This window comes from Drosophila pseudoobscura, chromosome 2, assembly GCF_009870125.1.
Source record: "Drosophila pseudoobscura strain MV-25-SWS-2005 chromosome 2, UCI_Dpse_MV25, whole genome shotgun sequence".
NCBI lineage: Eukaryota > Metazoa > Arthropoda > Insecta > Diptera > Drosophilidae > Drosophila > Drosophila pseudoobscura.
Window position 1 is genome coordinate 8,650,348 of NC_046679.1, and position 26,555 is coordinate 8,676,902.

The window sequence follows — 26,555 nt, forward strand, 5'->3', positions numbered from 1 at the left end:
GAAATGAGACTGGAGACGCGCCTCGCATGCTGTGCGGCTGCTGCTGCTGGGGGAAAACCCAACCCTCGGCAGCCGCACACTTTAAAATGCAGAACAGCTGAAAAATCATATAAACACAAATAATAAAATCGACAATTTGGTAAGAGGCGCACGCACACACACAGCCAAACGCGCTTAGATGCGAGTATCTGTGTGTGTCTGTTTCCGGATGCGTATACATACATATGTGTGTATGTGTGTGTGTTGCAATGAGCACATAACCGCAAATGTACTGGCAACAAAACGTGCCGCGATTTCCTAAAAAGACCCATGAAAATGCTCCAAGGATACAGATATTTCCCAATCGGCCCACAGACTCCAAGCTCTGATGGAAAAGTCCCCTCGTAGTCGGCTGCAACCTCTTTGGGCAGTGAATGTACTTGTAGGAGCCTCTGTTCTCATCTTAAAATGATTCAATTTTATATACACTTTTCATTAAGATAGTTGTTGTTAAGCCAACTAACAGTTAGCTGTTCATATGGCATATGGCCTTTCATACCATATAATCAGCAATTCGTTACCAGACACAGAAACGAATCAATTTAGAGGCACGCAACGGTAACGGAGACATCAAAATGGAAAGTTTCTCCACTTGAAGCGACAGTTTTTCCACTAAAATCAGCTAAGAATGTTTGCACTGGTTTGGCTGAGTCTACTTATCCTTGCCGGAGCTTCGGAAGATGAGGATCCATCGCCAAAAATACAGCCGAGGATTTTCAATGGGAAAGAAACGGGCAGCGGTACCCTTGGCGGCTTCGGTGTCCAGTTATTCTACCTGAAGAAGCTCATCTGCTCGGGCACGATCCTGTCAACGCGACACATTCTGACGGCTGCCCACTGCTTTGACGTAGGGAACCCACAGTGGTTCCATGTGGTGGCAGGCTACACGAACCAGTACGAGGGCCACACGAAGACCTCAATTAAGAACGTTCTCATAAAGATCAAGATCCATCCCGAATATCAGAAAGTTAAGTTCATAGCCGACTTGGCCGTGGGCAAGACTCTCTTACCGTTAAAGAGCAATCGCATTGGCTATGCCAAGGTCTGTAACTCCCAGCTCTATCCTAGGGAGTTTGTAACCGTCGCCGGCTTTGGCATCGATGGCCGATCCGGGCTCGGAGTCCGCAATAGACTGCACACCATGCGAGTGCCAATCGTGGATAGAATGGCCTGCGAGCGCAGCATTGGCCGCACCCTTCCGCCTAACGTGATCTGCGCCGGCGGCTATGACCATCGCACCCTCTGCGACGGCGACTCTGGCGGGCCCCTGCTACTCATGGAGGAGGTGTGCGGCATCAGCTCCTGGACGTATCAGTGCGGGGAGTCCGACAAGCCCGACGTCTACATGAGTGTCAAGTTCTATGCACAGTTTATCAAAGAAACAATGCAACAATTGGGCTACTAAATTGGGCAGAAGCTGCTGCATATTGAACCCCAATAAAAAGTGTAATTTCTATATCCCTACAGAAAACAAGAAAAAGGTTTACGATCAGCAGAAATATATAAGCCAGGTAGTCTCTAGTGTTCCATGATGGATTTCAATACATTCCTTGATCCAACGGGCAATAAAATTCAACCGTAATAAGGAAAATTATAATGATTCTGTGGAATTTCCATCAACTCAAGAAAACGCAGTCCATAATGCATGTGTAAGGTGCTAATCTCCTAGAGTTTCCAGAACCTGATTAAATGTAATGTAGCCATGTAGCCATGTTCTACACGTGCATGTCGCATGTAGAATGAGACGCTCTTTGCACCTACCTATCGTTCACGTGTCATCACCTCATTTCTTGCGCTCCCGCTCTCGCTGCTGTCCAACCGAGCGTGCATGGAGAGGGCAAATTGCAGCGTTGGCGCCCGCAACGACACCACACACCGGCAAATCTCAGCAGAAAAGAGTGGAAAGCCAGAAACAACAAAAAACACGCAAGCAATAAAGATATCTCATCGGGCGGCGGGAGTGGGCAAGGCAAAAATTCCGCCGCTGCACTATGGTCCGAACGACCACTTTTGCTGGCCAAAACCTAATTCTTAAAAGTCAAAACTAAAACCTGGTTTTGATCACTTTGCATTACAAAAAGAGTGGCCATTAACCCAACTGTTGTTATTGTAAAGTACTTGAACGCACCGACGCACAACAAAAACTTGAACGAACGCCGAGATCTGATTAAATTTTTGTGATTATAATCAGTCGGGCTTGTTTTTAATCAGTTGTTTTAAGGTGTGAACTCTATCTAGTAGTTGTGATGTCTTTGTAATTGTAGGTTAAAGTGAGTCATTCAACACGTTTCATCTTGTAATGAAAACTAATTTTTGAAAAGGTGTACAAAGTTGGTCCTACCTAGTACCACCCTGTAACCTTTTGTGTGTCGTAGATTAATAAATTCTTGTTGAGATGTATATGCCACTTTTCATCAAAATTCTTGAAAGTTGCATTAATATATCATAAACTCAAATTCGAAAATGCAGTGTTCTTTGCCGTATGGAATTCAGAGAAAGGTAAAATTATTAATTATTTGAAAACGGCTCTTAAGACGACATATCATATGAAATTAGGACTGAAATTAGACAAGGACTATTCTAACTAATAATTAAAATATGCATTATTAAAAAAGGGCGGTTCCACACCCAATACAAAACCTAAATAAAGAAATCTTGTTTCGTTCGGGAGTTATTAATTTTGGCCAACAAAAGTGGTCGTTCGGACCATAGTGCGCTGTCGCCAAGCTGCGTTTTTTGTCTCTGTTTCTCCCACGCCTCTTGCTGCAGCTCATCAGGTCGTCGCCGGCAACATTGCCAACTACTTATGCATTTGTTGAGTATGCTTTCTCTCTCTACAGCCGGCAACAAGTATTCGCTGTATATTCTCTGGCTCAAGGTGAATCGATTTAAGGTGAGGGCTCACTCACGCTATATCGATTTGTCAACGGCTTTGCATTGCCACACCTTTTTCTCAGAATAGGCGAATATTGTGAGAGCCTTTTACGGGATTGAGTCACCTAATATTTATGCACTGTGGTCGGCCTCTGCAGTCGACAACATTGCCAACTACTTATTTCTTGAATGCTCTGGCTCTGTTGCCGGCACCACGTCATTTCTGTATGCCTCGTCTCAGGGTGTAATAATAAAAGGTAAGCGATTCCCAAACTACCGAGGTTCACATTTTTTTCCCACCCTCTCTGGCATAGTGAGTGCGTTGTGTGCCAGCACGATCTACCCAAAAATATGAAATTATCATGAGAGCACTCTCTGGAAATACCTCACCTAACTATGGGTCGGCATCTTCAGCCGGCAGCATTGCCAACTATCTGTGGTATGCCCCAGCGCTCTCTCTCTGCCAACCTCGCTCTTTCTACCTATCGCTGGCACTGTACTCCCTCCCTGTCTGTGGGTCGCTCGCTCTCTGGTCTCTCTGCCCGCCCGTTCATTCCGTTTGATTTCTCAAAGTGAACGCGCGCAACGATCGCAAGTAGATCCCGTTTTCGAATTCTGAACCTAAACAAGCGCTGCATCACTGCTTCCCGAAATCTGACATAAATTTGGTCTTCCGCGAGTGCGTATTTGTGTTTCTGTGTATCTGCAAGAGAGAGTAATTGATAGTGTATCCGTCAATTCAATCGATACAATACAACTTTTAGTGTCAGCAACAAACAGTCTTCGATATGAGGGAAATTGTTCATCTACAGGCGGGCCAGTGCGGCAATCAGATCGGTTCAAAGGTGCGTATAATTAATATTCAATTAGAGACCGCACAAGTCATGGCACACACCTTTCTCTGACTTTTCGCTACGTATCTAACCTCACATGTTTAATTATAAAACAGAATCGAATCGAAAGAGAGAAAGCAGCAAAACGTTCTGCGCGCGCTCGCTCTCTGATTTTGTCGCTCTTCCCGGTTACTCTCTCTCTCTCTGTGTATGCGCTCTGTATCTCAGATTTACTCTCGTCCTCTCGCGTTTTGTTTGCAGCTGGGCGGCAATTGAAATGGGGGGCGGGGAGAAAACAAGAGAGAGTGAGAGAGAATTCCGTTAGTTGGAGGAAACTATAGAACTGCAAAAAAGCATAAAATAAACGAAATGGGACCGCGTATAGTGCCAGCTCTAGGGTTTATCTTATCGTTGGGAGATATACATATGCATACACACAGACGACATACACAACGTATCAGTAGCACGCACAAAATGTGAGCATTTTCGCAGCCTGGGAACAAAATGCTGCCCATATAAGACCATAAAATCCCCAGGCAAACCCAAGGCAAACGTGTCAAACGACCTCTGTCAGGTGTAAACAATTAGCAAAGCGGTTTGGATGATGATGATCTCAACGTACCATGTTGGAACAAACCATAAGTAGATCAAGCTCAAATGTAATCTAATCGGGGTAACAAGTTTACTTAAATACTATACACTGTACTGTTTTCAAACAAAACTGTTACATACTCTTCTGGAAGGTATTCTGAAACTTCCACGAAGGTCTGTCTGTCTGTCTGTCTGCCTGTCTGTGTGTGCCTTTGAAGCTTCCTCGTCATTAACAGGTTTATGCATGTCGTGGTGGTGCCACAACTCGTTTTGGGATAGTTTTTCACGGCATTCTTGTGCCCAATTCCCGAGCTCATTCTCATTGTAGTACTCTACAGTTGACTGAATTCACAACAATCAAAACTCATTTACGGGCAAGCAGATGGCTCTATGAACGAGACCTAGAAAACTATTTCCTCACTTTTTGTCTGAAATACTCGAAAAGGTAGCTGGCCAATTGCACCTGGCTACATGTAATTAAGACGCCAAGGCGGCAAAGCGGCAGAAGCGGATCTTTTAGGTACTATCTGTATCTTGTAGCTGACGTATCTAACACAGTGACTCAGACTATTCCTCCCTCTTCTAATCAGTTGGCTTGTTTACAAAACTTTAAACATAACTAGTTGTCAATGGGGCTATGGAGGCGATAAGAACTAGAACCCAAAAATAGCAATTACATAGTGTTCACAGCTATTTCATGCGACACCCCCGGGGCGGAGACGGGGACGGGGACTTATGCAGAGACTCAGATATGGAACGTCCCAGAAGAGAGCCAGAGAATCATACCCACCGTCCCACGACTTCTGTTCTGTTTGCGTGCATGTTGGCAGGCAATTAAAAATGTCGAAAAATGGAATGAAAACATTCTTGTAAATTCTAAAAAACAAAACCCGGAGTGACTGCCCATTCTAAGCTAATTCAGCGCATTAGCATTAGCTCGCACAATTTGCGGCGCCAACAACATAATCATCAAGCTACAAGCAACAAAAAGGAAAGGCAAGGAGAGGCAAGGCGGCTAGTCGAAGCATTAGATACTCTCACAGCCTGGTAGCTCGCGGCTAATCTTAATTCCTTTGGTATTTCATGTGACTGGCAATAAAAAGATGATTTTCTTCACTTGTGACTGGCAATTAACAGATGATTTTCTTCACTTGTGACTGGTAATAGACAGCTGATTTTCTTCACTTGTGACTGGCAATAGAGAGCTGATTTACTGCTTTCAAGCAGTGCTTCCCAGCGAAGGGAGAACAAGCGTATTAAACGGAATTTAGTTTGCAGATACATTTTCTCTGCTGGCAAATACTTGTGCAAACGTTTGCTAGAAATCACAATACCCTCAATCCACAACGGTTTTCAAACAGATGATTTTCTTCACTTGTGAGTGGCAATAAACAGCTGATTTACTGCTTTCAAGCAGTGCTTCCGAGCGAAGGGGGAAATTTCCACCAGAACAGAAGTATAAAACGGAATTTAGTTTGCAGATACTTTTTCTCTGTTGGCAAAGTACTTCTGCAAACATTTTCTAAAAATCATAATACCTTTAATTCCCAAGGGTATATATAGAAATGAAAAAAAAAGAATTACCAGCAACAACAACAACCTCTACGCGGGGCAGTCGTTGACGTTTGACACAGTTATTTGTTGTTGTTGTTGTTGTTGTTGTTCCTGTGTGTGTCTTTTCTCTGCATTTCCCAGAGAGCAGTTTTCTCCGCCCGTTTGCATATTTCGTTACGTTTCTCTTTTTTTATTTTTTTTTTCTTTTTTACACGCTTTTCCACTTAAATGTACGAGTATGTGTGTGTGCCTGTGTAATGACATAAACACACACCACGACACCGCACTTTTTTTGTGATTTGTTGGGTTAATTAGGACGCACTTTTACCCCGATACAAAAGGCTTTTTCGGCCAAGCCCCATTGCATTTTATACATACTCGTACACACCCCATTACGCCCCCAAAAAACAGCCATCATATTTTGCGACCTTTGTGGCGGCGGGCCTTTTGTTGATCTAAAAAATATATGCAATTATTTATGAATATTTATGCAATTTTCCGCTTATCGAAACTTTATAGATTGGGTGGCATTACATTTTACAATAATAATAGGGAACATATTGTAGTATTTTGTGGCCAACTCCTATTTATGTGGGTTTTTTACACACACACGCACAGAACACTGTCGATTTCCCGATTGGCCGAGCTTTAATTGAATGTCCTTTTGCTGATTAATTGGCTGTCAGTGTGAATTATTGGCGCAGCCTCAGAATAAACAAATAATAAATTTATGCAAAACTGCCTACGTGGCGTGCATTGAATAGTGAAATTTATGCACAACAGCGTAAATGGCCAAAGCGCCTTTTTTATTCTCTCTTTTTTTTTTTTGTTTGCCAGGAAAATTTTTGCAAAACTAATTGCTCTGGCGATAAAGGACAATGCGCAAACAGAACCGAGCTGGCGGCAAAAAACAGAAAGAAAAACATATTTCAGATTGATTAAACATTAAATAAATATTTGAATCATCCATGAATGGGCAAATGTATAAAGGAGATCTGTAATTAGGACCAAAATAATGGCCTGGCGTTGCAAGAAATGGAATAAACAAAGGCTTTGGGAAAGTATCTACTTTCTGTAGAAAGACGAGGCTGTGACAACTCAAAATGGCACCAAATAATTCCCAGAAGGAGGTCTCAAAATGGTCCCAGAAGCGGTTGGAAGGAAGGACCTTGCCCTAATCCTAATCTACTTGTGTACCGAAAGATCGTTTCTGGAATAACCATTCGCGTAGATCTTTGCCACAGGTGGAATCATCAGTCTCTGAAATCTATTAAAGGACTTCCTTCCTTTCGTCTTTGAGTCATTTCTGACAGCTTTAATCTCCCTCATCCCCATGTATCTTCTATATACATAGACAGGCATAGACATTGAGTTTTCATTTTATGAGAATGCCTTCAGGTCCTGTTCCGGTGTGCATCAGACGCCACCGAAAATTGATCACATATGTGGCATGGCGAAGGCATTTTGGCCAAGGATGTTTTGGCCCTGCAGCCAGAGCTGTGCTCTTCTTTTTCCTTTCATTATTTACATAAACCTAATTTTCCCTAAATCATTTTGCGAACAATAACAGGGGAAAATCTATTTACGAGGCATTGGCTGGGGCTGGGGCATGGGCATGGGCATGCCACATAAAGATAAAGGGAAAATGTCGAATGGGGGAAAGTGCGGATGAAATTTATAGACGAAAGAAAAGCAGAAAGAAAACCCCAAAGCAGGAGACAATAAAATTAAAGACTGGAATAAGCCAGGCCAAAGGGGAGCGCAAAACGGAACCTCAACGTGGCCTCAACGACATGCAAATTCCTCCACACTCCAATATGGGTGTGTGTATGTGTGTGTGTGTGAGCCTGCCTCAGGCTACATTTGTTTAGCTTATAATGGAAGGTCTTGGGCATGGGGCATGGGGCGTGGCATCATCGAGCAGCACCAAAATAATGCACAAAATTGAATTATCGAAAGCGTTGGCGCTGGGCTGCCTGGCTGCCAGGAAACTATCGTAGCTATAATTTCTTTATGGTTACCCGATATGATAGGGGAGAGAGAGAGAGAGAGAGATCCTTTGGGGCACGTCATAGGTAATACGCCCGGTCGTATGCAAATGCAATTTTCATGTGGCTGTCGGATGATGCCGGATTGGTGTGGAGGCAAGGACGGGACCGTAAAAACAAGCAGCTGATAACTGAGTTGGCATCTTTCCATCCATCCATCCATCCATCCATTTGGAGAGTGTAATTGCAACCTAGATGCTTGTGGTAATGCCCCTCCCCGCCCCTCCCTATTGCCACCAATTAGATGGCCATTCTGGCAAGTGCACATCGGGGCCACAGCCAGGCCCGACATACGGCACATGCAGATCGCGTGCCCCACAGAGAACGTCTTGGCCATGGCTCTCTGCAGAGTGCCGTTGATTAGCCAAAAACAGGTAACAGCAAATAATACTCCCAAAGCAAGGGCATGGTCAGGGCAGTGTGCAGCAGAGCCGCAGTACAACAAAAAAAAAAAAAATTTCTTGGAAAAAAAAAGGTAGAAATATAAAAAAGTTTCTTGTTTTTTTTTCGTTCTTTTAGCGAAATATTTTTCAATTTACATAAAAATGCGTTTATGCATACCAAATGAGGTTCCACACACACACACACACACAGGTGGATATATGCCCGAGTCCTTGCGTTCAAGGTATGTCGAAAGGAAAGGTGGGGTAGGTCGAGTGCCTGCAAGGTAGCTGCCCATACCCTATGTTTGGATATACCCTGCTTGCGCCTAGATGTATGCAATAGAGAAAGGGCTTGCACCCGCGGTCGCAGGATGGGTTTGGACGTCGCTTCGTTGCACAAACTGATTATGAATAAACAAAAGGGAATTTTTTATAAATATTTTCCACACACACACACACAAACACACACTCTGCCCCATTGCTGTTGTTGTTTCTGTGGCATGATGGAATATAAAAATTACTTATTTATGTATATATTTTCTCATTTTTTTTTGTTTTGCTTCGTTACGATTTTGCTTTGAGCATCATGCAAATCGTTGAACAAAAGGAAAAACAAAATCAAACGAAACGAAAAACCATCATTGCATAAATATTAGGAATCCATGGAGGAGAGAGAGAGAGGGGGGGAGAGGAGCATAGAAAACCCACCTTGAGGTAGTACATGTGTGTGTGTGTGTGTGTGTGGCATGTGGCAGCTGCACTTGTGGCTAGCACACATAAGCCGCTTCGGTCCGACAGGTTGTCCAGTCTTGTGCCGGCAAATGGCAATTTGTTATTTATTCAACACTTTTAAAAAGCATTCCGCTCTTTTGCTCATTAATTTCTCATGTGGCTCTTAATGCCCCAGCCTGTTGCCACTGCTGCTGCATGCCACACTCCACACTGGCAAATGTGCAAATTGCATACTTTCGGGCCAAGCTCGTGCCATTGTTTTTCAGAGCAATTGTCTGCCCTGCCCCGCCCCGCCCCGCCCTGCCCTTCCTTTATTTTACCAATAATTTTTGCACATTTTTTCAATTACTTTGGTAATTTTATATTATTGAAATTGCATGCCACAAATTGTAATTATTGCGCATTACACGAGCGAAGCTGCCACTGCCGCTGTTGCACTCTCTGGCAGATAGCAGATATCCCTGAAATATATGTTGCACTCTTGTAATCTCGTATTTACGTACAAATTAATAATACAATTCTCGGCATAAAGCCACTTGGAATACGCGTTGCTTTTTTGCGCCGCGAATTATTTATGCATTTGGATTTGTTGGCCCACAAATTGCTTCCTTGCACAGGGTCCTGCGAGCCGATAAGCAGCCCCCCGACAGATAAAACGGCACCGAAATTTATTGCAAAGCAAAAACATAATTAAGCCAAAAATAAAAGAAGCAAAAACTAAAAAATAATCAAGATTCTTCTCGATGCTGTTTCTATTGTGCGAATGGAATGGAAATCCATTGCGTTTCATTCGCTCTGTATTATTTCTGCAAATTGCATTGACTAATTGTGCAGGCAAATACGTGCACGAAATAAATACGAGGATAATTTTGGTGGAGGAATTTGGAATTCCGAAATACCCTAAAATATCATTTCAGGATAGACGATAGTTCCGGTTACCATTCGTTCTTCCTGCCGACGTTAACACGTGACTGTCAATTGTCCTTTTCAGTTTAACACAAAAAAACCTAAAAAACAGCCGATGGTCGATGAAATATTTCGATTTTCTCAATGCAATTCCTCGAAAATGAAACCCAAAAATGTCTATAAGTTTAAACAATTTAAACTACACGATCTTTCAATCCAACCATCCATCTATCGTATCTTTCTATCTGCTCAATATCTATTGGGGAATTCATCGTTCTCCTCTGCTAATTGTCTCAAGACATTCGCCTGGAATGTGTCCTTTTTCTTATGGGCAATTTGAACAGCGAATCAATGGACATTCCCTGCATTCGATGAAGGTGTGTGAAGGTTTTAAAAAGGGACAGGAAGAAACAGGGAGAGAGAGATTAATGAACTTTCCATAGAGAAAAAAATACCTTTTTTTTACAACTATTTTCCCCCTTATTTTTGTACATTTCTGCCTATCGTTTAGGCCAAATTCCATTGAAAAATATGAATACCCACCGAAATGGTATGGAAAATAAACCAAATACAAATAAAACCCGCAAATGTGAATTGGAAACCTCATTAAAAACCAATGTGGTCAAAATATTTATCATTTGTGTGTGTTTGTGTGTGTCCTTGAGAGATTAGCATCGGTTTTATAATTTATGGCGCAGGTGTCAGGGCAACAGGCAGCGTGGTGAGGGGGGTGAGGGGAGTCAAGAAATCGGAAACCCGTCGAAACAAAACCACAAACAAGCGAATAACTTGGCCAAAAATGTAGGAATACAGTCGGAATGGCGATCGGGGCAGGGGGGGGAGCGCAAATCAACAACAAAATTTTCCAAAAATTTTCTGCAGATATGTACACCGCACAGGACACACCTCGTATATCAAAATATAATTTAAATTTGTGGTCTGTCAAGTTGGCGCCAAAGCAAATTAATCAAAAATATATATATTTTCCCTCTCTGCTGAGCGCCTGCCATTATTTTTGTAGAGTGTTTTTCAGCGATTTCCAATCCAATTATAAAACTGGATTCTGAAACACATTAGTTTCGGAATAGCCGACGAAAGGAATGGCACCAGGATCTGCATGTGTGTCCTTTCTCTGGGCAGCACATTTTACACACCGAAGTTTTTCCTTTTTTTTTCAATTTCAATTTTATTCTGTATTTGCATACGCGCTGTCGCAGCGTCGCTGTTTCGTATTTCATTTCGGGTCTATTTGATAAACAATATTAATTGGATTTTTTATATGTTTTTATTCGCACATAAATTATTTGGCATTTTGCCTCCAAATGGCAATTAAAACAACGGCAAAAAAAAAACACACACAGCATCCGAGGGGCGGCGGGGGAGCGGACCCAGGGAGTGGCCCATCAAAATGGTCAAAGGGAAATTCACGCTTGGACGTAATAAAAATTAATTCCAATGCGGAATCATACAAATTGGTATAGGATATATGCCATTACACAGCAAATGGCCAAGTTTTATCAGCAAATGCAGTCGCAGATACACAGATACTCAGATACTCAGATACAAAATGGTGTTTCGAAATTGATTAATAGAGCGAAAGTTTGTTTAGTTCTTTATCCGCGCGGGGGGGCGGGGGGGGGGCCGGGGGTCTGTAGTTTTTTGCATTAAATATCGAACAAATATTTGAGCGGCAGATCATAAAAAATCAGGAATTATTTTGTTGGCAAAGTGGCGGCACTTCACTTGAGAAAACACAACAGCAAAAAAGTAGTGGCAGTAATGCTATTATTGTCATTAATAGCACACACACAGCAGCAAAAAATACTGCTGTTTGTGCCACATGTGGCGCCACAAATATTTTAAGTAATTAAAGATAAAGTCGCGAGAAGGCAAAGGTTTCTGGATCATTAGCGGATTCTCAAAACGGATTAGGATGGGGATTAGGATTAGGAAAAGGATCATTAGCGAAACAGTTGCCAAAGGATTCGCTTTCCTCCCACGCATCAACCCCCGCTTCACTTCACTGCCTTGCCCTCGTTTCTGGTTTCGCTTTTGCCTCAGATGGCCCTGCCCCCCAACGGGTGGAGGGGGCAGGTACTTGCCGTTTGATGCCACATGGTGATGCCGCACAGCTAACGAGTATGCGGCTCCGCCACTCCTGGCCCTGTTTATTTATTCAGCTTTGGGTGGCGGTACTTTGCAAGGCATGAACTTCATATCGTTCACCATATAAATATTATTATTATTATTATTATTACCCTCTTTGCTCCCCCCACACCGCCCAAAAAATGATAAAGTGCAAGTCGAGAGTCGTTTATATGCAGACGCCAGTCGTAAAGCATGTGACCATAGGGGAAGGGGCCATTAGCAAATATTTTAGCAACCCACTTGACAATTTCGGGGATCGATTCAGTATCTAGAAGATACTTTTGCCACAGCAAGCCTTAGATCATAATCATCATCGTCATGGGCGCAAATCAAAACTGATTTTCGGGGCCATGTTTGCCCCCTACGCTGTGGCCAGAGAGTAGCAAACAATCGAAGCCACGCATAGCCCAGACTAAACACAGACACACCGCATAGATACAGATACGCAGAGGGAGAGGGATGTACACACCATATGCACATTAGTTAAGTCAATAGGCAGGCAGGTCTCGGGCACCAACGAAATATACAATAAATATTTACATATCTAAATCGACAATTATTGAAATCTCAATTGAAATTGTTTGAGAGCCACTGTGTACGAGTGTGTGTGCGTTAAATGATGCCATACCTAGGATATAGATACAGATAGAGATACATATGTATATTCCCCGTTGCATTGACAGCAAAATTCGTATGCGGCGTAGAACGAACCGCAGAGTCGACAGATGCCATCACCTGGTTAACCCGCAAAAGCAATTGTTTTGATATTTACCAATAGCCGAGGGTAGGCACAACAGCTTTGACCCCTAACCCAAGCCGAGGGGGGGGGGGGAAGCTTGAGACAGTAGGTAAAAGGTGGAATATCTATAAATATCTCTGCATCGGTAGAAGTATCTTTTGCCTTCTGCACTGGGCCGACGGTGCGTATGAGTTATGCGTATTTTAACTATAAGCTATTTGATGTTGCACTTAGACTGCGTCATCGATGTCCTTGCACCCAGACACGCGCCTAGCAGGCACACACACACGTATGTGTGCAGTGTACATGTATTTGACCACACAATAAGCCGAAAGCCGAATGACCAATACTAATGAACAAATATTTGCATATGCCAGGAGCTCTAGACAGGAGTCTTTAGCCAAGATGCCCCTCCTGGCTTCTCTCCGCTCCTCCAGCAAACTCCTGCCCCCTCTCCGGTCCTCCAGCAAGCTCCAGCCTCCTCTCCGCTCCTCCAGCAGGCCCCAGCCTCCTCTCCGCTCCGCCAGCAAGCCCCAGCCTCCTCTAAGATGTTGATTAAATTAGTTTGTGCCTGGAATTGATCTGAACTGAACAAATAGCCCAACCAATTGGCACTTTAATGCCACAAAAAAAACCTTAAAAATTGTTAAATAAAAACAGTGAGGAGGGGGGGGGGGGGGGAGAGCGCAAGAGAAACGAGGCGCCATGCCAGGCCGTGCCACGCACTGATAATGACAATTAGTGGCCACATTTAAATTGATGCACTTGACGATAAATGCACAATTGCAAATGCAGCTGCCGAATGCCAGATACAAAGGGTAATTTACACACACACACACACACACACACACACCGAGAGAGAGAGAGAGAAAAAACGTGGCCATTTTTCGAACGAACTCTCATACGTGCCACACGATCCACACGGGGCTTTCGCACGGATAGAGCCATAAATTGCAGGCTGCATTGGCAATTGCTTCATTGCGCTGGTAAAGGCCTATACGTGAGAGTCTAATTATGTTCTCTGGCCCCCAGCCCCTTCGCCCACTGTATCCTGCCCCTAAAAGCGGGCTACAGCCGTGGCATTTTCTCTGTTTTATGGCCCTAAACGATGCTAACCAATAAAGACAACATGGCCGTGGTATAACTGTCAAACTGTCGATAAGATCCTTTTAGTGTTATTACAAAAAATATGCTTACAGCAGGCCACCCCCACCCCCCACTCAACCCGTTCTGGTAGAGAGGGGGAGGAGGGTGGGTTGATCCCCTACCATTAAACGTAGTTTGGGGTACAATTCGTTATGTTTTCGCTTGGCGCTCACATAAATTGCATTTTTGAGCAGTCCAATGGAGACGGATGGCGACGGAGGGACGCAGATGGAGCTGTTGTATCCAAAGGGGGTAGGGAGGGTCTTCTTTCTTTTTGTTGCCCTCCAAAATGGTTTATGGCCCGTCGACTGGCAAGTGTCATCCATCGATGTGCGGCCGTTAAGTTGCAAGCGTAGAGGATGGACCGAATGGAGTGTGGCGTGTGTGTTATTTTGGAATTTTCATTCGTTTTTTTTATGGCATTGACGAGGGTCCTGTGGCCGCCACAATTCGCGGCCAAAGCTCATTACTCTAATGGATACCGAAAATGCAATTCCCACCAATACTCCACGAGGACTCGCTCCTCCATCTACCACATCCAAATAGAATATTCATGGAATGGCGCAAAAATTAAAATAAATTAACTTGTTTCGCGCTTTCGCATTTTAAGCGCTTTTTCGGCGGTCGCCCCCCAAAATCGCCGCGGATTTGTCGCACATTTTGTAAATTGGCAAATGATCGAAATGCGCACGGGAATCCTGTTTATTATTTTATAATTAGTTTAATGCCCGTGGCCCGAAAATTGAATTGAAATTCTAGTTTTTGCGCCCAGGCCGTGGGCCGGGCCAAGAAGCCAGCCCGAGCACAGGACACGTGTGGACACGCCTCTGTGTGTGTGTGTGGCATTAAGGCCTGACCCCCCTCCCCCCCAGTGATTGCAAATCCATATGCGGTTTGTATTTTTAATGATTTTTATGCCGCCATGCGTGCCGGGCCGAGAATGCCCTGAATGTTAATTAGAAATGTTATTTTTTTACTTATCGAAACTTATGGCTCTTTAATTATAGATTTTAATTGAATTTTTATACTTTTTCTGGGATGTCAGACTCTAAATTATTACATTTAATTTGTTATTTATTGCTCAATTGGTGGAATCCAGCGGAAATTACCAATCAAATGGATAGAAAATCGAGCAACAGTGGAATAGAGAGAAATTGTGTGAATGGCAAGGTTTGCCGACGGTGAAAAAGCCATCGTGCATGCGAAGAAGGCCTTCGATTCAATGCTGCTAACGAAAAAATCAATCAAATATACAGAAAATAGAGGAATACATCGAAACGGTGTGAATGGCAAGACTTACCGTCGGTGAAAGAGGTACCTGTTGCCAAAGAAATCCCATTTTGGAATGTGCCTTGCTCTATTGTTGTTCAAATTATAGAAAATAGAGGAATACATCGAAATGGTGTGAATGGCAAGGTTTACCGTCGGTGAAAGAGGGAATTTGCTGCCGAAGAATTTCATTTTGGTATGTCTCTAGCTCTATTGTTGTCAAAATATACAAATCTAGCGGACAATGTGAATGGCACTGTTTACCGACGCTAGAAAAGGTAATGCGTTGCCCAATAAATCCGTTTTGGGATATTTCTAACATAATAAATTAGTGAAATAGAGAGAAATACATTGTGAATGGCAAAGTTTGCCGTCGGTGAAACAGATAACGTGTGGCCGTGTGGTATGTCCTTCGCACTAAAGCTGTTAACATAATTAAATCTAGCGAAAAACCCCAAAGAAAATGTACAAAATACAGAATAGTGAATTAGCCAAAGAAATCTTTTCTTCCTTTTTTTTTTTGGCTTGTGAAATCCGGGCGCCTGGAGACAAAACTTGGCCATCATTTAATATTTATTGCTGCAATTGTTGATTGTTTATGCGAGTCGCTCGAGGCGGCTGAACATCAAAAACATTTCGTATGCAAACGCAGCTGCCGAGCCACGCAGCCAATCCCGCCGCCATCGCAGCGCCCCCAGCGCGCACTTCCGGTGCGACATGCACTTCCGGCGTCGTGCGTCGTGCGTCGTGCGTCTCTCCGCATCTCGCGTGCTCGCTAGATTGTCCTTTTGTTTGCCGGAGGAACTAGAAGCTTGCCGCAATTAATTTATGCAAGTTTTTCCCCCCACTTGACTTTTGTTTCGGGCTTTCTTTTCTTTCCTTCTCTCTTTTTTTTTCTTTCTGGTGCACACGCTTTGGGAATTTTAATTTTGGATTTCTTTCAAGTCGGAGCCACAAAACGGCGCCGCTTTGGTCAACGCACGCAGCTCTTTGTTTACTTTTAATTTGATCATTTCTTCGTCCTTCGCCCCTTGTCCCCCGTTTTTTTTTTGTTTCTCTATGTATTTTTAGCCAGGTTTTTCACTTCCTTTTTTCGCCTCGGACTTTTTCACATGAACGCAATTTTGTAATTAAGCAATTTTGACCGCAGACCGGCAAAAAGTTTTAAGCAAATGAAGGCAGCGGTAATTGTTTTTTTCTGTCCCTCCGCTCCTGACTTTTGAGGATATCTTTTGATGGCCTGTCTCTGGGCCACTTCAACCCACTTCAAAACGCACACACACCCCCAAAAGAAGTCGATGTCTTTTGGTCTGTCAAAAAGCCAGCGTCAGGGCTGACGAGCAAAGAGCTCAAGAAAAGTTTTCATAAATAAATTATGCCCCGAGAATAGTAGATCTCAAAGGAAACAAAAAACGCTTATCGAACACACATTTGAATTTCCCCCAGGGGCAACAAGTGCAGGGGGGGGGGGGGACATGCGGGTGGCCAAAGGGGTGGCCTGCCATGCAGGCAAATCAAAGTTATTGTCAAACCAAAAGCGTCCAACGGAGCGTACAATTGAGTGTCATATTTCCATGCGAGGGCCAGGAAGGAACAGAACTTTCCACCACTCGAAAGTTTTCCCGGCCAGCGATTTTTCTTGTTGTCTTTTGGCTCTAGTCTTTGGCCCGAACTTGTTATCATTGTTGCGTGTCTAAGAGCCAATGGAGGAGCACAAACTTTTCAAGCAGCAGGACCGGCAGCAGAGTAAACATTTATGCGGCTCTGGGATTAGCATCCACAACAGAAAAGGGCAACAGTGTGTGGCAGCATGTGCATAAGCTTTGGGGGCACAAGCATTTATGTGCAATCAAGCGTTATCATATTTTATTTTTTTCTCCAACTTTTACAACTTTCACCTTTCCCCCGTACCGTAGCCCCTCGTGTTCTCGTTTGGGTTCCTCTTTTGTCAGCGCTTTAGCGCAGGATACTTAACTATTTATGGATCACGGATGAATGTACATATGAGTATATACTCACAAATGTAAACGGGTATCAAAAAGTGCTGCTCGAGAACTTCACATCAGAATTCCCATGAATAATTTAAGCCATTTTCGGTTGGTTTCGGTTACGTTTTAGAACCTCTCGAAGTGATATTATAATGTTGAACCATAAAGAAGGATGTACTTTCACTCTTTTGCTCATTCTTGAATGACTTGTCTCCCAGATTGAAAAATATCTGAGCAGAGTATCATCTTGGCTACAGATAATTGTATTGAAATCTTCTTGCCGTGAAACACACCTTTCTTTTTCTGTAAGACTTGCATTAACCCAATTTTCTACTGCTCTCATTGCTACGAGATGCTACGATTCTTCGTCAACCTTCGAAGCCAGTTAAGAAACCAAATGCATGGCACGTGCGTGACTCAAGCGAAGAAGGATGCCCGCGAATAGTGAAAAAACAACATACATGTCATGTACGTGACGCAGAAGAATGCTGCTCTACTGGAGACGGAAAAGGGAGTTCTTAAAAAAAAAGAATGCCCGAGAATATCGAAGAAACAACATACATGTCGTGTGCGTGACGCGGTAGATTGCTCCTCGACTTGAGAGGCATAAGAGAATGTCCAAGAATAGAAATAGGAATAGGAAAAAAACAACATACATTTCGTGTGCGTGACGCAGTGTATTGCTGCTCGATTCGAGTTTCAATTCAAGTTTTAAGGGATTTTTTTGTTGTTAGACTGATTGCAGATTACAACAAAAAACCTGCGCATAAAATTTATACAGAATCTCAAACCACAAAACCAACAGAATTTCTGTAGATATTGTTGTTTTTTTTTTTGTGCAACAACAAAATTGTATTGTATTAATACAAAAAGTGTGCTTCAGGTGTTTTACATCAAAATTCATATTTGGTAATCAATCTGACCCGACATGTCTCTCGGGCCCTGCGGCAGACAGATGGAAAATAAAAGTAAGAGAACGATGGCGTATCAAATAAGGCCAAATGGAATTCATAGCCATAGGCTATCTCTCTCTCACTCGCTCTCTCCCACTCGAGTGATGGCTGCCTTTAAGTCCATTAAAAATCATTTCGATCAATGGGGAGCACTCGCGCAGAGGCCGGTCCGCACATTGCGATTTTCTCACAATTAGCATTTTTGCCCATGCAGCACACACCCACACCCCCTCCCCCTCCCAGCCCCCGCCCATTCACTCACCTGGACTCACCTGGAGAGGGGGGGGGGGGGGGGGTGGCAGAGGGTGGGGGTTGAGCGATTGAAACATTTTTAAAAATTTGAAATTCATATGCGCAGCAAACGTGAAATGTTTCGCCAAGCGTATTGTGCAATGAAAAATAAAGAAAACCCGAACGGGGGCCACCATACACAGAAACACAGAAAGAAAAGCAACAAAAACCCAAAAAAAAAAAAAAACATCCGGCAGGCAAGAAAAATTCCTGTGTAAATAAATTTGGAAAGGAAGGAGGCAGCGGGTGCGGCAGTGGCGATATCCAATATAAATACGTGATGTGTGTGTGTATGTGGATGTGTGTATGTGAAAACACCTAAAAGGATTCAATTATTCCCGCTCGTTACACGGCAACAACACTACAGCAGTAGCACTAGCGGCAGCAGCAACAAAAATAAATAAAAAAAGGAAGCGGGCCCCTGAAAGTATGCAACAGAAATTGCTCACGGCATGTAAAGTGCTCCCTCTCTGTCCATCGCACACGATGCACCCTCTCCGGTGCGTTGAGTGCGCGGTATGTATGATATCGTATGCAGCATATGCACGCGCATAAATCGACAACAGATAGCAGGCGTAGGGCCACACCGGGATGGGGGGCGGGGAGCGGGGAGCGGGGAGCGCCAATAAAACCAAGAGCCATGTAAAAAGGACACTCGTATTTATATGCATTGATTGCCAAAGCAATGCCATACAAGCACACAGCTACGATGCGGAACCATTGATTGTAAAATAATATTTCTGTGTGCAGCACAAAAAAGAAAAAAAGAAGAGGGAACAAGGAAAAGAAATGAAATTTGCACGAAAATTTCATGGCGGGGGAGGGGCACTCGCTGTCATAAAATAACACGCATACGTCACGTGAGAGAAAGACATGCAGAGATGGGAAAAGGAAACACAAGCATATTTAAAATGAAATATTTGAGTTTTAAAATAAAAAACACAGAGAAAGTAAATAGAATTTGCTTTGTTTTAAAGGTTTTAAAAATAATTAAATAAATATAGATTCAAAAACACTTAAAAATATATTTAATATTTTAGATTTTTGGGAAAATAAATATAAAAAAATATTTAATTTCAATGAAAATTATTATTATTTTATAAATAAATCTTCTAAAAAAAAGAAAAAACTTGAATTTTAATGAGAAATATATTCCCATTTTTTCATATATTTTTCTCCGAGTGGGCATATGCAAATATTTGCATACATAAGCCGTTCCGGGGCTCCATTGCTTCGCAGCACTTAAATCCATTGCTTGAAATCCCATTTAATGTTCTATATTTTTTTGCAGTTCTGGGAAATTATCTCCGATGAGCATGGCATCGATCCCAATGGCTACTACCACGGGGAGTCGGCCATGCAGATGGAGCGCCTGGAAGTCTACTACAATGAGGCGAGCAGCGGCAAGTATGTGCCACGCGCCGTGCTGATCGACCTGGAGCCGGGCACCATGGACTCGGTGCGCTCGTCGCCGATGGGCCAGCTCTTTCGGCCCGACAACTTTGTCTACGGACAGTCCGGAGCGGGTAAGCATGACCCCTGACCCCCGTGCCGACCATTTCCTGCGTGGCATGTCGTGCCTGGCTTTTGTTTGTGTGTGGAACATGCAGCGAACATTGTGCGGCTTTTGTCATTGCTTTGATAAGTACGAGGACGAGGATGAGGATGAGGATGAGGACGAGGACTCGAACGAGGTACAAGCCAGATACCAGGCGGCCTTGTTATCACAGACCCAGTGCTTATCAGGGAGCCGCTTGATTGTTTTCCCAGTGCGTTGATGTTGGTCAATTGCCTCGGGCAGTACGTTGCTCCTCATCCAGCAGTTTGCAGTGCGTTTGCTGTGTACTGATGATAATTGCAATTATGAAATTGCCTGCGGATGACGATGGAAACTAATTTTCCACATGTCCACAGCTGTGCTGTGCTGTGCTGTGCTGTGCTGTGCTGCGGTGTCCTGTCTCCCTCTCTGTACATTGATTAGATAAGTAATTGTGAATTGTGCTCTACCGCTCTTTGCAGGCAACAACTGGGCCAAGGGCCACTACACAGAGGGCGCCGAACTGATCGAATCCGTGATGGAGGTGATGCGCAAGGAGTCGGAGGGCTGTGATTGCCTCCAGGGCTTCCAGCTGGCCCATTCTCTCGGCGGCGGCACTGGCTCCGGCCTGGGCACGCTGCTAATTTCCAAGATACGCGAGGAGTATCCGGATCGCATTATGGTCTCCTTCTCCGTTCTGCCCTCGCCGAAGGTAAGCCCTGCCCCCTGCACCTGCCCCAAGATCATCCCCATCAGCCCCATGGCGGGTGCAATCCGCTTAGCCAAATCAGCTTACAAATTACGGGGGGGGTTTTTTTTTCGTGTGTTGCCACCACGGTGTCATTGGCAATGGGTGGCCTGGTGGAGCCGCAAGCGTATTACACCTGCACGCGTTTTTGGCCAAAAATTAGCAAACGAAAGCCGCAACGCCCGAAAGTATGCCACAAATGTTGTTTTATTTATGCAATTCATACGCCAAATTCAATTGGCGGGCTTTGTGCACGGCCCGGACCCCGCTCCGTGTTCACGGCTTTGTCCAAATAATTCTAATTAATTTGCAGGCAAAATTAGCGCGCCATCGCCAGCCATCGACCGTCGACCGTCGGCCATCGAGCATCCAGCGGGCCAGCGGCTAAAGCCTAATTGGCAATGCAGTTTTAATGCAATTTAGTGGCAAGGCGGCGGCCTCAGGGCCACACGAGGGCGGGGCACGGGCCCTGTCCCTAACTGGCATCGCCTCGCATCTTTTTTTTACGCGTTGCCTTTTTTTGACACGCCTCAATTGTCTGCTTAATTAACCCAGTTGCATATAATTTATGGATGGTATATAATATATACTCCTATAGACACGTGCCACGGGGGTGCGTGGTACGTGGCACGCCTTCATTTGCGTTATTCTCGCATTTAATTACATTTTGGATATTTAATTAAATTAATTAAGTGCAAAATAAATTGGCAGGCGGCAGAAACGAACTCCCGCGGGGGCATTCAGATTCATATTTCAATAAAGGCTGCTTGTCAACAGAACATCTCCAGGTCCTGACAGGTAGTGATCACTATAAAACAGCAGTTCCTAGAGTACAGAAATTATAGTAGCAGGAGAGAATCAGAGGATCAATAGGCAAAGACGCAGTAGAGTAATCCGTTATTCTCTCAATTTGTATTTGCTGAGAGCGTGGCCTAAGAGCGGGGATGATTTTAGTAATCAGGTGACATCGTCCGCACATCTCCTCTCTTTCGAGGACCATCCATAGGCATGCAAACGTACAGAACCTGAAACGTTTGCCATCTCTCTCTAACGCTTGTCTCTCTGTGCGACTAGAGAGACTGGATGGTCCTTGTCAAAGCGGAAGGAGGATCAAAAGCTAAAAAAAGCTGCTACAAAAAGAGAAATACATATATTTTCCAGGGTATTTACAGCTTTCCTTTAAATCCTATGTTACTTTGCCTCAAATACTTTGTCATATTTAATCGATTTTATAGCCTGGTACCGCGAACAACCTGTTGAAATATTCGAATTGAAGATCCGATCCGAGTTGCCAGAAGTTCCGAGCCCTGTGAGGCGTGAAATTAACATTTTGACACAATAAATTTTATGGATTTTTAAGGACGAAACTTACATTTGGAATTTGTGTGTGTGTGGGTTAAATTTATTACCGTCACGGCTGAACGCCAACTAGTGGGAGCCACCACTCTCTGCCCCATCCTGTACTCTCCCTCCTATCCCCAATTCATCCTTGCCTTCCCTTCCCTTCCCATTGGGCTGGCCGTTATTTATGGGTCCGAGAATCGGGGGGGTCGGTGGGCTTACCGCAATGTTTTGGCTTCGGCGGTCATTTTATTGCGGCCCAGGCCGACACATGCCTGTCTGTCACTCCATAACACGGCCTTAATACACCACTGGACATGCGAATATATAACATATATATATAAATACATATAGATTTAATAGTTTTGTCCATCAACAACTGCAATTTATGCAAATTCAGCGTTCAAAAAAAAACTGTTTAAATATTTTGAAATATGATTAAAGCTTCGGCATGGCCTTCGTTAATTATGCATACCCTTTGAGGCATGCCGCACGGCCAGTATGGAGATTTGCACCTGCCAGTTGGCCAGGAGGGCTGCTGCAGCAAACACTCGTAAATCCTGCAGCAGCAACAAATACAACAAATACAACAGATACTTATTTGGGTACAAAATGTTGAATGCACATTGCATATGCCCCAGCATAACTCATTAGTATTAACTGCATGTCCGGTGTGTGTGTGTGCGTGTGTCCACTGTACAGGTGTGTGTGTGTGTGTCCACCTTATCGCTCGAGGGCTGGCTAGGGACGACCATTAAATAATTGCCACAATTTATGTGTACACACATTTCGCATACAGCCCCAAAAGCTGAGACTCGAAACTGAAGTTTGTCGCATGCCACAACCTCGATACCACCCCGCCCATGTTGCACTGCCCCACCCAATGGACACGGAGCAATGCATCTTGCCCAAGCAAATATAGAGATGGCAAAAGCAAAGATTATACATAATTTTCAATTTGCAGCACACCCCAAACTTGACCCACACTTGCCCCCACACTTGTATGCGTATGCGTATATGTGATTGTGGATGTTTGTGCAACATGCAACTGCATTTATGCAACAACTCGGAGCCTGAGTGCCGCTCGAGGCCCGACACATGCCCCCATCTCATGCCCCATGCCCATATCCATATCCATATCCATCTACTATAGGGCCATGTCTATGCTGTTGCACGAGTTGCAGGAGGCAGTGCATTCGAATTGCAGCCTCTTTTGAGAGGCGGGAATGCATTTTTCATGTTGCATGTCCCAAGCAAATTGCCTGGAATTCGGAATTTCTGGTCCAAAGACGAATGGCAAATCGTTTGACACAAACAACAGACTATGTCAAAGGATTGGAAGAGTTTTAGGGACCATCCCCAGCCGAAAACATTGAATATCTTTTGCCCAAAAGCCAAAGGTTTGCTAATTAACAACATTTATTTGCCTTCTTTTTTCATGCATGCCGCCTAACCCCACAACAACAACAACAACAATCAGGTATCCGATACCGTCGTGGAGCCCTACAATGCAACGCTCTCCATCCATCAGCTGGTGGAGAACACAGACGAGACCTTCTGCATTGACAACGAGGCTCTCTATGACATCTGCTTCCGCACACTGAAGCTATCATCGCCCACATACGGTGATCTCAATCATTTGGTTTCTGTAAGTTTCTAATTGGTGTTTTTCTTTGTCCCCCTTCCCTCTCCCTCTCCCCGCCCAACCAATCCTTCATCGAACGGTGGACACACCCAGGTGTCAGAGGTGGTGGTCGAGCCGTATAATGCCACATTGTCGGTGCATCAGCTGTGCGTGGACACAGACGAGGCATTCTGCATTGACAATGAGGCCCTGTATGACATTTGCTACCAAAGCCTGCGCCTGTGCTCGCCCACCTACGAGGATCTAAACCACTTGGTGTCCGTAAGTAGCAGCCGCAAAAGGAGCACAAATGGACCGGATTGGACGGATTGGCAGAAAAGCGAACCATCAAATGAAATGCTTTACTAACTGAGATTTTCTACTCCTCCGAACAGGTCACAATGTCCGGCGTAACCACTTGCCTGCGTTTCCCTGGCCAGCTGAACGCCGATCTGCGCAAGCTGGCGGTGAATATGGTACCATTCCCGCGTCTGCACTTCTTTATGCCCGGCTTTGCCCCACTGACCGCCAAGGGATCGCAGCAGTATCGCGCCCTGACCGTCGCCGAGCTGACGCAGCAGATGTTCGATGCCAAGAACATGATGACCGCCTGTGATCCCCGGCATGGACGCTACCTGACGTGTGCCTGCATCTTCCGAGGTGAGTGGCCAACCAAAGCCTGTGTTGACGCACCTTCTGTCCGCGCCCCCAACGGGGGGGGGTCCAAAGAAGAAAAATAGTTGTTTAACAACAAGCCCGAAACACTTTCAGGCAAAGGCAAACGCAGGGATCCATCCATCTTAACGGGTGGTGGGCAACCATCCGTGGCGGCTTATCCGTGAAACTTTGTCACTTTGTCAGGGCCAACTGGTGGCTGGCGCACCTGTCCTATGGCCGGGCCATGGGCTGCCGCAGGGCACGTAGAAACAAGGGGCAACAGCGACAATTTTATTAGCAAACAGAATGCCTACTTATGGGCGCCACTAAAAATGATTAATGCAACCTGGCTCTGGCCCTGTCCCTGGCTCTGGCTGGTAAAAAGGCTGCAATCCGTCAACGCGCACGTAGCGCAAATTTGTTAGCCTTCCGCGTTGCCTGCCACCCAACCCCCCACAGAGGGTGGCATCGTTTTTTTTTGGCTTGGCGCTAATTTTTAAATTAATAAACTGGTGTGCGGCGCCCGAAAGTATGCCGCATAATATTTCATTTGCTATTCCTTGTGTACCTCTCGTTCTCGCTATCGTCCTGGCTTTGGGATTGGAAGTGGGCTCTGCCTCTGCCTTTCCTTTTGACTGATGACTCGCAAAACGCGCGTAATTAGAAATTTACTTTCAAGATCCATTGGGGAATTACGACCACCGACCGACCGCCCCCTGACACGGGCCCCAGGGCCAATCCCAAGCCCAAGCCCAGGCCCAAGCCTAACTAATCATGCTTGAACGTGACTTTGGGGCCCTGAACTCTGCCTCTCTCTTTCTCGCACGATTCTGTGCGTCCACTCAGGCTCTGGCTCAGGCTCTGCCAGAAATACTTGCAAAATAATTAATCACAAAAATGTGTTCTTCAGAAGCAACAGCGGAAGCAATAACAACAAAAGCAGCAAAAAAACATGCCAGCGAAGGAATTTAAACAACTTTTTTAGTTACCTCCTGGGACTGTTTGTGTCAAGGTGGCCCCCCTAGCCTCTGTCCCTGTCCCTATCCGCCTGAGCGCCTCCGCCAACTCCGACTCCGACCAGGTGGCAAAGTGCGCTGTTGGGGCTTAGAATCCGTTTAGTATTTCATATTCAGGGATTTGGGGATTTGCTTTTGGGACGCTTCAAAGCCAACTTGTCTTTTGATGTAAATGCGGGACAATGCGGGAGGGAGCACTGCACTGTTTTGGTGGAGATACTAAGGCGATGGGATTTTTTACCCCCGATACCAATCATTTTTGTTTTTTGTTGTTGCTCAATTAACAGGTCCAATGTCCATGAAGGAGGTGGACACCCAAATGCTCAATGTGCAGGCGAAGAACAGCAGCTACTTTGTCGAATGGATACCCAACAATGTCAAGGTGGCCGTCTGCGATATACCGCCACGCGGCCTCAAGATGTCCGCCACATTCATTGGCAACTCGACGGCCATCCAGGAGATCTTCAAGCGCATCTCCGAGCAGTTCACAGCCATGTTCCGTCGCAAGGCCTTCTTGCACTGGTACACGGGCGAGGGCATGGACGAGATGGAGTTCACTGAGGCCGAGAGCAATATGAACGATCTGATATCCGAGTATCAGCAGTACCAGGTGCGTTTTCTGAACAATATCTAAAACCAGTCCATCAATTTCTTACTCGAAACCTTTTCCGTTTTTTAGGAAGCAACAGCCGACGATGAGCTCGAGTTCGAGGAGGATCAGGGCGAGGGCTACGAGTCGGAGGTCCTGCAAAACGGCAATGGCGAGTAGGGACGGACCAACCAGCATCATAACTGTTTTCTGTATACTATTATGTAAATTATTTGCAAAGTCATCACCAGACAAAGGCTTCAAATAAATATCTAGTAAATATAGTAAATCTTATTAATCGATTCTGACAGCAACATAGGCGTTTAGATGAGGAAGGCGTTTCAGAGATGTACTAATCAAAAGAGTTAGCCAGTTTTGTGTAAAGCAAAATTTGCAAAATACAGCCACAAATATCTCGAAAACAAAAAACCATACCTTCGATGGACCGCGATTTAGAGGCAGAAGGTAGGGCTCTAGTAAATGAATCCACTGTGTTGATCAAATCACAGCCATACATATTTCGAATCCTGTTTCAAATGTATCTGAAAC

General features: G+C 44.6%; 2 protein-coding genes across 2 annotated transcripts; both read left to right on the forward strand.

Moving 5' to 3' along the window:
* Positions 1–635: 635 nt before the first annotated feature.
* LOC4801094 (seminase) lies at positions 636–1,630 on the forward strand. The gene has a single exon (XM_001358209.4). The coding sequence runs from the start codon at positions 668–670 to the stop codon at positions 1,442–1,444; it is 777 nt and encodes a 258-aa protein (XP_001358246.3). The 5' UTR covers positions 636–667; the 3' UTR covers positions 1,445–1,630.
* Positions 1,631–3,445: 1,815 nt separating this feature from the next.
* betaTub97EF (beta-Tubulin at 97EF) lies at positions 3,446–26,290 on the forward strand. The gene is made up of 7 exons (XM_003736343.3): positions 3,446–3,758; positions 19,786–20,020; positions 20,514–20,743; positions 23,601–23,768; positions 24,140–24,404; positions 25,705–26,027; positions 26,097–26,290. The coding sequence occupies exons 1-7, from the start codon at positions 3,702–3,704 to the stop codon at positions 26,184–26,186; spliced, it is 1,368 nt and encodes a 455-aa protein (XP_003736391.1). The 5' UTR covers positions 3,446–3,701; the 3' UTR covers positions 26,187–26,290.
* Positions 26,291–26,555: the final 265 nt, after the last annotated feature.